Source organism: Pseudophryne corroboree, chromosome 4 (assembly GCF_028390025.1).
Source record: "Pseudophryne corroboree isolate aPseCor3 chromosome 4, aPseCor3.hap2, whole genome shotgun sequence".
NCBI classification, from domain to species: domain Eukaryota; kingdom Metazoa; phylum Chordata; class Amphibia; order Anura; family Myobatrachidae; genus Pseudophryne; species Pseudophryne corroboree.
The window spans coordinates 746,396,516-746,411,552 of NC_086447.1; the positions used below are offsets into that span (position 1 = coordinate 746,396,516).

Sequence of the window (15,037 nt, forward strand, 5' to 3'; positions counted from 1 at the left end):
TCCTAGGAACAGTGTATTGATCTGGCACTGTGCGTTGGTTAAGAGTCCGGTAATCAATACACATTCTGATATTGCCATTCTTTTTACGAGCCACTACAATAGGAGAGGCATATGGACTCTCCGAATGTTGAATAACTTCAATTTCTAGCAAAGTTTTAAGGTGTTGCCTAACATCCTCAAAATCCACAGGAGCAAGACGGCGTGACCTCTCCCTGAAGGGAGTCTCATCATTAAGCTTAATACAGTGTTCCACGCCTGCAGCTTTTCCTAAATCCCATTCCCCAAGAGAAAAAATGTGTTGCCGTTTCACCAATTCTTTACATATGGTATCTCGTTCTACCAACCCAATGTCACTCCCCTGGAAACATGGAATAAAATCATCCAAAGACATACCCTGAGCCACACTCTTTGTGCCCAGAATCTCCTTCATGGGAGTTCATCTGGTGAATCATCATATTAACGGTAGTGACTTCCCTATTCATTTTTAAACACCAATCCCTGAGGACTTTGAATAAGTGAGCATTAGTTACCACAATCACCGGCATCACAGTCTTATCTCCTGGGGATTCCGGGCATACCAGAGCAATGAGAGGTAAGGGTTCTGACACACCCATGAATTCCTCTGGAAACTCTATGTTAACTAGTACATAACCCAAATATGGGTATTTCTGATCACTTAGCCCCCAGATTACCAATCCTTCCAAGGGCATAATAGGAACGTTAGAGAGATAGTGTCTATACCAGTGCTCAAATATAATGGACACCAGAGATCCACTGTCTAATAACACAGGACAGGGATGTCCATTCAACTTAACGACCACGCGTGGAGCAGGTCCTATCATACCATCAGGGATTGAACTACTCCACTGGGCACTCCCCATTGAATTTGCATCTCATTTCTGGGAGACGGTGAGGGGCCCGCCAGCCTCCCACTGTCGTTTCCCTGAATGGAAACATTATCCGACTGACCATTATTTCCCACTTCAGAAGTACCCCATCCTAAGGGACAGTTCACAGCTCTATGCCCTAGCTGTCCACATCGGAAACACCCTCTTGATGTAAAATCTCCACCTCTCCTAAAATTTCCCCTACCGTTGTTAATTCCTCTAATAAAATTACGGGAAGCTACATTGGAAGGTGCCATCCTTTGATTTAGAGCCAAAATAAGCTGGTCCATTTTTTTATTTTGTTCCTCTACCAAAGTAAGTAATTTGTCATCCCTTGATCCTTGAGTCTCAGATGAGGGTACTACTACTTTTACGGCTTTGGCATGGGTCTTTTCCCTATTGGCGATTAAAGCTTCCTCCTGAGTAATTTCCTTAATTAAGTCATTAAGGGTGGGACTTCCTAATAACAGAGCTGTACACCGTAAACGCTGAGCCACAGGGTCAGTTGTTAAAGCTCCTCTAATTACTTGTTTCAACCTACTACTATTAACCTCAGCAGGAAATAATCCTCCTTTATCTATAATTTTATGGATTATTTTATCCAATCTATATACATACTGTGACAACTTCTCCCATGTATCTTGATAAGTATGGTTGAATCTGGCAACCAAGTCACCTACATCTTCCAATGTCCCATAGGTGTATTCTAAGGCCTGGAAGTAATCAGCCACAGTGGCCTCAGGGTTACTTTTCCTAGTGGCCTGAATGATTCCCATAGCGGGTCCCCTTTAACTTTCTACAATCCTTTGTTTTTTAATATGATCAGGACAATGCCACTCCTCAGACTGCTGTATAGCTGCCTCCCTCCATGCTTCATACGGTTCCTCTCCAGTAGGTACAGGAAGCATTCCTGAGAAAATCCTCAATCGCCTATAACTATCCTCATAATGCCATCTTTCTAATTGATGTACTACTTTATCAGCTATAACTTCTAACTGATTCCCTAACTTTTCCTCCGTACTCTTTGATGGACTACCTTCTCCCATAGCTGCATCGGGATCTCGTCTAACCGGAAAAGACATGTCACCCATATTTAATGGTTCAGCAGCTCTTTCACTGCCTTCCTTTTCAGGCCATATAATTTTCCATCTGCGTTCAGGGTTAGATCTCACAGCCACCACCTTAGGTAACAACTCAGACTCCAAGTCTTGACTAGTAGTTATTAATACAGCACACAACTCTCCGTTTTCCTTGAATTGCTTATCAGAAATCTTTGGTTGTTTTATCCCAAAAAGGAATAACATATCTGTCATAATTGTTCCATCGGTGATGTCTGTGAGATCCCCACACAATACAAAACTCCTTTCAGGAGTCACTCCCTTCCTGGTGCACCAATCAAATGCTTCACTACTAGTATATTGATTCATTTTGGCTACTGCGCTTCCCTTACTCCTGAGTATTTTATAAAATGATCTCACGCGGTGCCTCCAAATGTAACCCTCCCCCAACTGTCAAGGTATAGATTACCTAATAACCGGCCATTCAATACTTGTGCCTCCACCCAAGATTAATTATTTAGGCTTTCCTGGGTAAGCCTTTTCCTAACAATGGGTAATATTTGTATGTCTATCTGCCTCATACTGTATACCTATGTGCATAATTTACAATATAATATTATACCTGTTCTTCTCTTTGTATCTCCAGGATCTTCGGAAAGAAGTTCATTTCACAAGGCATATGGTAAGTATAAGTAGTTGTGTTTATTACCACTAAGCTATTTAAAGATTAAAGGCAAAACAAACATTCTGGCAAGCACAATAAAATGTAACATATTTTCAATCCCATTCCAATATCTCCCTTTAAGCCCTATACAAGTTATCTTGCATGCAATACAAAAAAAATATTGTAATGTTAAGGTTGGAGTGACCCGGGTACTCAGAAAAATAAGTGCAATGTCTGGGCCCTTAATTCAGTGTACACTGACAAATAACTTGCTTGGCATCCAATTTTAAATGAGCGGCAAGCCTCTACTTTTCCTTTTATAGCAGAATATACTTTACTCTGTGCGACATACTGACAGTAACCCTCTCTGGTACTCAATCATAGACTGATCGGTTTGTGCAGTATCATGCTCATCTCATTAAAAGGTCACAGGCAATGTCTGTGATTCAGTCTGTAAGAGATATCCTATACTCTGTTACAATTGTATCCTTTCTCGCTGAAATACTATTTGTTATAGTATCTGGTTTCTTGTAACTGTATCAGTCTCAGCTGCTGCTGATGCTGTGATGTCTCACTTACTTGACACAATGCCAATAAATGTCCTTGCCAAATATCTTTTGTACTTTTAAAACTATATTTATATATAATATTATCAGTGCACGTGTTCCTCAACTCGGCTAATTGAGACTTTCCATACAACTATCTTCTTGGGTACTTAGAACTGTCCAACAATATATATATATCTATATATTCATATAGTTCTCCCTGTCGGATATATAAGTGTTCCTTTGAGGCAGTAACTGTTCAACCTCTACCTATACCAGGGTGACATAGTTAATCTCCTTGCTAGTCTATAAACGCATTATGGCAGTATCTTATATTAGTACCAAGGGCTGGCTGCGTTTGGTTCAATATTTATGTCAGCCACCCTATACTCAAGCAGATGTGGGAGTCAATCTGTTTTCTATTACAAAAGCCAGTGAGGTGTAGCTGTGTGTTGATTTGCATAGTCTCACTTACAGATTGTAGTATCTGAGCTGCCTTCTCCCCTGACTCCTCCCTCGGGAAGGACGGTCTCTGCTGGACTGGCCCCTTTATGCAGGCGGCGAATCAGGAGAGTGCAATGTTAGCTTCCTCTCGGCTGCTGGGGAAGCACTTCCCTCAGTCCTTCTGTCTCTTCACACTGCCTCCTCCCCCGGATAGCCGACCCTTCTCCCGTTGAGCCTCCTCCAGGTACTTAGGGTATAGGCAGGGCTGGGGGGATCTCTGCTCATCACCTCCGCTCCCCGTCGCCGCTCAGCGCTGCCCTGTATTGGCCGTGCTACTCGGTCTCCAAGCGCTGCCGCACAGCTCTTACGGCAGCACTGAGGAACCAAGTGCACACACGAACAGGGGGAACCGCATTCTACTACACTGCCGGCGGGGAGCTCTATTTATTCTCCCCAGACCTCCGGCTCGTGCGACCCCCTTCCCGCCATAGCCGCGCGCTATCCCCTAGCCGCCGCCAATCAATATCTGTCTATCCCCACGCTCGCGGGCAGCCTTGTATCCCCTGCTCGTGGACCTGCTTTTCCCGCCCTGCAGGGTATTACTCCAGCAGCGCGCGGACCATATAGGGACCCCATCTGCAGCTCTTTGCTACACTGCAGGCTATTGCTGGACACACCAGATCTATACTATTACCGCATGACAGAATATAATGCCAAACCTACACACTATATCACTTTGACTACATATACATTTAATAAATAAAGTACAGATATGTATCCCCTCAAAATCCATCTATATACATATATATACTTATAATTTATCATATATATTATTATATTACACACATATATTTATTATAAAATTTCCCCTAACACAATATATGTATATATGACCCAAACATTTATTATACTATCAATAAATATATTAATTTAATGCTAAACTATCGGTAGTAAATAGTATTCAGGTTACATATAGTCACAGGCACACAGCTTTACACCAGGGGTAGGACTGATACTAGCATTAGCGTTCAGTCACAGGCACACAGCTGTACACCAGGGGAAGGGCTGATACTAGCATTAGCATATAGTCATAGGCACACGGCTCTACACCGGGGGGAGGGCTGATACTAGCATTATCATATAGTCACAGGCACACAGCTGTACACCAGGGGAAGGGCTGATACAAGCATTAGCATATAGTCACAGGCACACAGCTGTACACCAGGGGAAGGGGTGATACTAGCATTAATGTATAGTCACAGGCACACAGCTGTACACCAGGGGAAGGACTGATACTAGCATTAGTGTATAGTCACAGGCACACAGCTGTACACCAGGGGAAGGGGTGATACTAGCATTAATGTATAGTCACAGGCACACAGCTGTACACCAGGGGAAGGGTTGATACTAGTATTAGTGTATAGTCACAGGCACACAGCTGTACACCAGGGGAAGGGCTGATACTAGCATTAGCGTACAGTCACAGGCACACAGCTGTACACTGGGGGGAAGGCCTGATACTAGCATTAGCGTATAGTCACAGGCACACAGCTGTACACCAGGGGAAGGGCTGATACTAGCATTAGCGTATAGTCACAGGCACACAGCTGTACACCAGGGGCAGGGCAGAAACTAGCATTAGCGTATAGTCACAGGCACACAGCTGTAGACCAAGGGAAGGGCTGATACTGGCATTAGCGTATAGTCAGTCACAGGCACACAGCTGTACAAAGGGGGAAGGGCTGATACTGGGATTAGCGTATAGTCACAGGCACACAGCTGTACAAACAGAGAAGAGCTGATACTAGCATTAGTGAATAATCACAGGCACACAGCTTTACACCTGGGGTAGGACTGATACTAGCATTAATGTATAGTCACAGGCACACAGCTGTACACCAGGGGAAGGGCTGATACAAGCATTAGCATATAGTCACAGGTGCACAGCTGTACACCAAGGGAAGGGCTGATACTAGCATTAACGTACAGTCACAGGCACAAATCTGTACACCAGGGGAAGCGCTGATACTGGCATTAGCGTATAGTCACGGGCACAACGCTGTATACCAGTGGAAGGGCTGATACTAGCATTAACGTATAGTCACAGGCACTCAGCTGTACACCAGGGGAAGGGCTGATACCAGCATTAGCGTACAGTCACAGGCACCCAGCTGTACACCAGGGGAAGCATTGATACTGGAATTAGCATATATTCACAGGCACACAGCTGTACAGCAGGGGAAGGGCTGATACTAGCATTAGCGTATAGTCACAGGCGCGCAGCTGTACACCAGGGGAAGAGCTGATACTAGCATTAGCATATAGTCACAGGCACACAGCTGTACACTGGGGGAATGGCTAATACTAGCATTAGCGTATAGTCACAGGCACACAGCTGTACAACAGGGGAAGGGCTGATTCTGGCATTAGCATATAGTCACAGGCACACAGCTGTACACCGGGGGAAGAGCTGATACTAGCATTAGCATATAGTCATAGGCACACGGCTCTACACCAGGGGAAGGGCTGATACTAGCATTAGCATATAGTCACAGGCACACAGCTGTACACCAGGGGAAGGGCTGATACTAGCATTAGTGTATAGTCACAGGTACACAGCTGTACACCAGGGGAATGGCTGATACTAGCATTAGCATATAGTCACAGGCACACGGCTGTACACCAGGGGAAGGGGTGATACTAGCATTAATGTATAGTCACAGGCGCACAGCTGTACACCAGGGGAAGGGGTGATACTAGCATTAATGTATAGTCACAGGCACACAGCTGTACACCAGGGGAAGGGTTGATACTAGTATTAGTGTATAGTCACAGGCACACAGCTGTACACCAGGGGAAGGGCTGATACTAGCATTAGCATATAGTCACAGGCACACAGCTGTACACCGGGGGAAGGGCTGATACTAGCATTAGCGTACAGTCACAGGCGCACAGCTGTATACTGGGGGGAAGGTCTGATACTAGCATTAGCGTATAGTCACAGGCACACAGCTGTACACCAGGGAAAGGGCTGATACTAGCATTAGCGTACAGTCACAGGCGCACAGCTGTACACCAGGGGAAGGGGTGATACTAGCATTAATGTATAGTCACAGGCGCACAGCTGTACACCGGGGGAAGGGCTGATACTAGCATTAGCGTACAGTCACAGGCGCACAGCTGTATACTGGGGGGAAGGTCTGATACTAGCATTAGCGTATAGTCACAGGCACACAGCTGTACATCGGGGGAAGGGCTGATACTAGCATTAGCGTACAGTCACAGGCGCACAGCTGTATACTGGGGGGAAGGTCTGATACTAGCATTAGCGTATATTCACAGGCACACAGCTGTACAGCAGGGGAAGGGCTGATACTAGCATTAGCGTACAGTCACAGGCACACAGCTGTACATGGGGGGATGAGCTGATACTAGCATTAGCATATAGTCACAGGCACACAGCTGTACACCGGGGGAAGAGCTGATACTAGCATTAGCATATAGTCACAGGCACACAGCTGTACACCGGGGGAAGGGCTGATACTAGCATTAGCGTACAGTCACAGGCACACAGCTGTACATGGGGGGAAGAGCTGATACTAGCATTAGCATATAGTCACAGGCACATAGCTGTACACCGGGGGAAGGGCTGATACTAGCATTAGCGTATAGTCACAGGCACACAGCTGTACACGGGGGGAAGAGCTGATACTAGCATTAGCATATAGTCACAGGCACACAGCTGTACATGGGGGGAAGAGCTGATACTAGCATTAGCGTATAGTCACAGGCACACAGCTGTACACCAGGGGAAGGGCTGATACTAGCATTAGCGTATAGTCACAGGCGCACAGCTGTACATGGGGGGAAGAGCTGATACTAGCATTAGCGTATAGTCACAGGCACACAGCTGTACACCAGGGGAAGGGCTGATACTAGCATTAGCGTATAGTCACAGGCACACAGCTGTACACCGGGGGAAGGGCTGATACTAGCATTAGCGTATAGTCACAGGCGCACAGCTGTACACCAGGGGAAGGGCAGATACTAGCATAAGCGTATAGTCACAGGCACACAGCTGTACACCAGGGGAAGGGCTGATACTAGCATTAGCATATAGTCACAGGCACACAGCTGTACACCAGGGGAAGCACTGATACTAGCATTAGCGTATAGTCACAGGCACACAGCTGTACACCAGGGGAAGGGCTGATACTAGCATTAATGTATAGTCACAGGCACACAGCTGTACACCAGGGGAAGGGCTGATACTAGTATTAGCGTATAGTCACAGGTACACAGCTGTACATCGGGGGAAGAGCTGATACTAGCATTAGCATATAGTCACAGGCACACAGCTGTACACCAGGGGAAGGGCAGATACTAGCATTAGCATATAGTCACAGGCACACAGCTGTACTCCAGGGGAAGGGGTGATACTAGCATTAGCGTATAATCACAGGCACACAGCTGTACACCAGGGGAAGGGCTGATACTAGCATTAGCGTATAGTCATAGGCACACAGCTGTACACCAGGGGAAGGGCTGATACTAGCATTAGCGTCCAGTCACAGGCACACAGCTGTACACCAGGGGAAGGGTTCATACTAGCATTAGCGTATAGTCATAGGCACACAGCTGTACACCAGGGGAAGAGCTGATACTAGCATTAGCGTCCAGTCACAGGCACACAGCTGTACACCAGGGGAAGGGTTCATACTAGCATTACCGTACAGTCACAGGCACACAGCTGTACATTGGGGGAAGAGCTAAAACTAGCATTAGCATATAGTCACAGGCACACAGCTGTATACCGGGGGAAGAGCTGATACTGCCATTAGTGTATAGTCACAGGCACACAGCTGTACACCGGGGGAAGAGCTGATACTGGCATTAGCATACAGTCATAGGCACACAGCTGTACAGCGGGGGAAGAGCTGATACTGCCATTAGCGTACAGTCATAGGCACACAGCTGTACACAGGGGGAAGAGCTGATACTGGCATTAGCGTACAGTTATAGGCACACAGTTGCACACCAGGGGAAGGGCTGCTACTGGCATTAGCGTATAGTCACGGGTGTAGTATGGCATGCCGGCGGCCGGACTCCCGGCGACCAGCTTACCTGCGCCGGGAGCCCGACCGCCGGCATACCGACCGCCGGCATACCGACAGCGTGGCAAGCGCAAATGAGCCCATTGCGGGCCCATTTTATTCTCCCTTCAGGGGGGTCGTGGACCCCACGAGGGAAAAAAATTGACGGTATGTCGGCTGTCGGGATTCCGGCGGCGGGATCCCGACAGTCGGCATACTGAAGACCACCCTATAGTCACAGATCCAATGCTACAAAAGATGCCGAAGCTGTCGCAGCAGCATGCGATTCCAAATCTGCCCCTATCTATTCTGTCCAGAAAAGCTGAAACTGACCCTGTGTAAGTAGTTGATATAAAACCACTTGATCGTTAATATAATCCAATAAATGTAAAGTACAGTATAATATAATCAATCACTTTATAAAAGTGTAAATGTAAACTCTGTAAATCAACACATTGCACTCCTTTCACTTATGTTCTAAAAGAAAGAGAACGAAGGACATTTCATATGTCCATAGTGACATAAAATTCTGAGTAGCATGCTGAATGAAGCAGCAAGGACAGGTGGAGGTGTGTCCATGGTAACTGCTGGACCTATGAGACTGCTGAGGAATCTGGTGATGGGAGGGGCTTTGCCCTTATGAGGAGAGGACTGATTAGGTTCTCCCTCTTTTCCTCTGGAAAAATTGGTCCACCCACCCGCCCTATGTTGAGTTATTATTAGTGAAGGCTTGGCGGGTTGGGATGGCCTAAAATTGTGGTGGTAGTTGAAAAAGGTTTTATAGGTGCTCAGGAGATGAGAAGGTGATGGAGTTTGATACATTACGGGGCCAGAGTACCATCGAACCAGGTGGGCTTTGGTCTCCGGTGGAGTGGGTAGACACCTGAGCACCTTTTTGGTTTGGAGTTGGGGAATACCTTGAGTGAAGAGTTGGCCACGGTATCCCCAGTAAAGATTAATCAACACAAAGGGTGGCAAATGGCCCCTGATGGCCCCAGTGATGCGATAGGGGCTGGGCTGAAGTTGGGCCCTTGCCCCCTTGTGATGCGATGGAGGCTGGGCTGAAGTTGGGCCCTTGCCTCTTCTTGTGTTCTGAAATTTAGATGTTTGGGTCAGCTACAAGTAAAAGGGTTACATGTAAAATAAATAGGGAATTGAGTTAAATAGGCCTTCCCCCCTTGCCACCATACCATTTGTTTAATAATAAAGCTGACATTTTTATTTGGCAAAATTATTCCTGTTGTCGTGTCAGTTATTTCTTTAGAGTATGTTTTGAGTATGCGTGTGAATGAAGAATAGTCTACGATAAACATTTTATGTCTACATGATGGCTACACACAAGGATATAACACAGCTGCATTAACTAACATTACATAAATGGTTGCTATTAGCTAGTGAATTATAAGCAACTCTACATATAATTTTTACACTCTTTACAGAAATCAGCCATCCATCTTCGTAAACAAACCAGAGCTTAAATGTGAACACTGTGAACGGACAAAACTGGCAGCTGAGACAAAGATAGTGGTGATAAGTAGACCTTTTTTTTTTTTTTTGCCTCGATAAAGCCTTACAGCAAAACATGCGTTGGTGATGGAACTGCACACAATATGATCCACGATAACAATATATGCTAATATGTCATATGTAAATTAGTAAAAATTAACTAGTCCCGAGAGGGACTTAATTGATGTGACCATGTAATTTCTTCAACCTCATTAGTAAGTAATTGTTAGGGAACGGAGGCACTATTTGCAAAGAGCCCTCCAGGCAGACTGTGACAACACTATATACATGGCTCACAATAACATAGTGTGTGAATATATATATATATATATATATATATATAAAAACCATGGTTGAAGTATAACAAAATAAATCTTCTCAGGTCGATTTAATCATATATAAGAAGAACATATATAGACCTAGAGACCAATATTGTGTAACACACACCAACCATATGCTCACTGTGACTGAACTGAAATGACACAAACTGAAGAGTGTTAAATTGCCAGGGAGAGGAGGCGATCAGTAAGGAGCCCTCCAGGTGCAACACCTCTAAATATGAGAGTACGATAAATATTGGTCACAACAATATAGTGTGTAATATAAATATTGCATACTTTGACTACCCATGATGAGCACCATATTATGCACACAGCAGAATTCTCATGGTTGAGCTATATGAGAATGAAATCTCACAGGTTTTTTTAACCCCATAAAAGAAGCAACATATATGTTCCTGGAGTCTAATACTGGGGGTAATTCCAAGTTGACCGCAGCAGGAATTTTTTTAGCAGTTTGGCAAAACTATGTGCAGTGCAGGGGGGCAGATATAACATTTGCAGAGAGAATTAGATTTGGGTGGGTTATTTTGTTACTGTGCAGGGTAAATACTGGCTGCTTTATTTTTACACTGCAATTTAGATTGCAGATTGAACTCACCACACCCAAGTCTATCTCTCTCTGCACATGTTATATCTGCCTCCCCTGCAGTGCAAATGGTTTTGCCCAACTGCTACCAAAATTCCTGCTGCGATCAACTCAGAATTCCCCCCATTGTGTAATGCTATCCATATGCTTAATGTGAGTATATTGAAGATTAATCGGAACTACTTATAAATATTTTTATATCTTAAATCAATTTAAGTGCAAACATAAGACCAGACATTATCTTGTGAGCCATTTGAGAGTCTTTTTTATTAAGATATTGAACTAAAATTACACTATTGTAAACTGGCGTTAATAAGTTATTGCCTGGAATAATAGTGTCTCCTTTATTAACATGTGTTAGTAGTTTATTAAACCACATTGGAATTGTAAATATATACAGGAGCCAATAATACAAATACACAGAACAATATACTTTCTTTATAAATCAAAAGTTATTGATAGGACATTTAAGTGAACAGTGTGCAGTATACTTTAATCACATTTTTTAATCTTTTTACACACTTCTCTTTCTCTTTGTCTTATTTTGCTGGCTTTATATGGTTCTAAATTGTTCATATGGTTCTAAATGCTTAAACTGGAAATATTAAAGGTTATATTGCATTATCTTTCATTTCTGCACTGCATTAGAATTTTTTTTTCTCCTTAATGCTATTTATACTGTACACAATTTGGCCGTGGTAGTACTCTCCCTTTTTAACATTTTGGAATTGACATTCTGGAGCCTATAATTTCTATTATCATTAATCAATATCGTGTGTGACTGACTCGAATATAACTTCTCTATTGTGTGTGACTGACTCAAATATAACTTCACTAAGGGTGGGTACACATTAGAACAGAGGTCCCCAAACTCGGTCCTCAAACTCAGACCTCCAACAGTTCATGTTGTCCATGTCACCCTACAGGTGTACAGGTACAGGGGTGTTGTTCATTACTCACTAACACATTTTAAGAGATCCACAGGTGAAGCTAATTGTTTCACTTGTGATTCTGTCTGGAGACCTGGAAAACGTGAACTGTTGTGGGTCCTTGATGACCTAATTTGAGATCCATGGCACTAGAATGATTTCGGACCAATATGATGTTTCTGGCCAAATCAGAACAACAAATTGGCTGGATTGTTCAGTGTACCTGCGATTTGCACTCATTGTCTCATGCGATATCTTCTGGCCGGCTATGCTGCACGGCCAACCAGAAGATATTGTGTACGACGCCATGCTGCTGAATGCACTTGTCGATGCAGGGGCCCGTTGGATCGGCCAGCTACAAATCGTTCTAGTATTTAGCCAGCCAAGAAATTCATGTCTACCTGCAGTCAGAAATATACTAATCTGTCTCTCAAATTGTTGCTGAAAGTTACATGGTCCAAACAAAACAATTCCTTGGCTCCTGATTAACATGTAGCAAATGCAAAATATGTCTGATGACCAGTTTTGTAATTTAATACGTTCCAAAATATGACAGCTCTGAATATACATTATCTCCCCATTACACAAAACAAGTTTTACATTTCAGATAAAGGTTTTTCTGTCATTTTAGTCTAATCAAAATGATGAAACATTACACAAATACAATAAACTGATATACGTCTTATTCATTTTCTATCTGTGCAGAATTAATAAAACAATAGATATTACTGACCTGCTTCTTGATTTTATAAACTTTGCTGATCGTGGTAATTTGCTCATCTGTATTGGCCTTATTGAATTCATCTTTGGCAATTTGCAGAGCGTCCTGAACGCCTTTACTATTCTCATCAGCATCTTGCCAGCCTCCCGGTAAATTGCGCTGTGCAAAAACATTTGCAAATAAAGCCATTGTGAGTACTGCGCATATCTTCCAGTACACAGCCATTGTTACAGATATTGCCCTTTTTCAGAGTTGATGTGTCTGTTGTGCTTCTTTATCTTGTCCTGTCTAAATGTACAGAAAACAAGCAGAACCTCCAGTATTTAAGCTGCTGGAACCCACAGCTTGCCAAGTTCTTTCTGCTGAGTCACATGTTTGGCATGCGGCTCATAACGACAGGGGGATGCTACGGAAAACATTTACACATTCCAGAAAAGGGCTTAAAATCTTCATCACTCTTGCTAAATTGACCTTCTGTTCTTTTGTCTCAGTAGTAGAAAAACATCTGTTTCTAAAATATATACAAATACAGTATGTTTCTAAGTTATACCACAGTGAGTTAGGTGGAAATGTGTCAAACCTTCTGAAGTGGATAAGTTGAGGTTGCACATAGCAACCAATCAGCTTCTACTTTTATCTACAGTAGTATATGATACGTAGAAGCTAATTTGTTGTATGAGCGGGTGTTGTATGGTTTGCCGGCGGTCGGGGTCCTGGTGACCAGCATACCGGCGCCGGAATCCCGACTGACAACATACCGACAGCTTGGCAAGCGCAAATGAGCCCCTTGCGAGCTCGCTGCGCTCGCCACGCTATCTATTCTCCCTCCGGGGGGGTCGTGCACCCCCAAGAGGGAGAAAATATGTTGGTATGCCGGAGGTCGGGATTCCGGCGCCGGTATGCTGGTCACCGGGACCCCGACTGACGGCAACCTGAAGACCACCCGTATGAGCAACATCTCCACTTGTCCTTTTTAAAAGTTTTGATACATCTCCCCATTAGTCACATACACACTCTTTGGAGGAAATTAAGTCAGAAGCAATGGCCACAAGAGTGCCACAGAAAGTGATCATTTTCCTTTATACCCCATAGAGCAAAACCTGCAATTTTGGAGCACACAGTGTCTGGTGCTTTCCCTGATCATGATACCTCTGTGCTAATAGTAGTTTTACTGTTATTTATAGGGGCAGATGTATTAAGCCTGGAAAGTGATAGCGCACCAGCCAATCATTACACTTTGAAAAAGTACAAGAGCTGATTGGCTGGTGCGTTATCACATTCCACTTATCACTGCTTTATCACTTCTCCAGGCTTAATACATCTGCCCACATTATCTAACAGATGCATGGTTCTTTCACTGCTTTTTTATTAAACCTATGTTTGGAAATTGGGGCTTTTCTGACTGCTCGTGTTTTATCATTCCATGGTGGTCATTCCGAATTGTTCGCTCGTTGCCATTTTTTGCAACGCAGTGATTAGGTGGAAAATGCGCATGCGCACGGTACGCAGTGCGCATGCGCTAAGTTATTTAACACAAAACTTAGTAGATTTGCTGGTGTTCGAGCGACGCTTTTCAGACGCACTGCTGATCGTGTGTGATTGACAGGAAAGGGGCATTTCTGGGAGGTAACTGAGCGTTTTCTGGGAGTGTGCTAAAAAAACGCAGGCGTGCCAGGTAAAAACGCAGGAGTGGCTGTAGAAATGGGGGAGTGGCTGGCCGAACGCAGGGCGTGTTTGTGACGTCAAACCAGGAACTAAACGGACTGAAGTGATCGCAGTCTAGGAGTAGGTCTGGAGCTACTCAGAAACTGCTAAGAATTATTTAGTAGCAGTTCTGCTAATCTTTCGTTCGCTATTCTGCTAAGCTAAGATACACTCCCAGAGGGCGGCGGCCTAGCGTTTGCAATGCTGCTAAAAGCAGCTAGCGAGCGAACAACTCGGAATGACCACCCATGTGTTGTCTGTTACTAATTATATTGCATAATTGGGTGGCTTATTCATAACTTGATACAGCACAGATTTGTATTATTTTAATATACAATACCTTGATTTTCTCTTATGTACTGTTTTTCATTTATTTTTCTTTGTAGGGTGTAAATTGTTCAAATTGTTCAAATAAAACACAATGTAAAAAAATACAGGTTTCCCAATTTGTTCAGTGCAAGATATGTATTTTACTTCTTTTTCTTTTTTTACAGACACATCCAAAGATCCTGCAAATGGTTTACTTTTAAATCATGTAAATACTAGAGATGAGCGGGTT

The 15,037-nt window shown here is 43.9% G+C and overlaps 1 protein-coding gene across 1 annotated transcript in view; it reads right to left on the reverse strand.

Annotated features, from left to right (window-relative positions):
• Nucleotides 1-13,091, reverse strand: part of LOC134911742 (cystatin-C-like) — a 37,413-nt gene extending 24,322 nt beyond the window's left edge. The window contains exon 1 of the mRNA XM_063919796.1: nt 12,787-13,091. Within this exon, the coding sequence (XP_063775866.1) occupies nt 12,787-12,999 (213 nt within the window). The 5' untranslated portion in view covers nt 13,000-13,091. The remainder of the gene's footprint in view (nt 1-12,786) is intronic.
• Nucleotides 13,092-15,037: the final 1,946 nt, after the last annotated feature.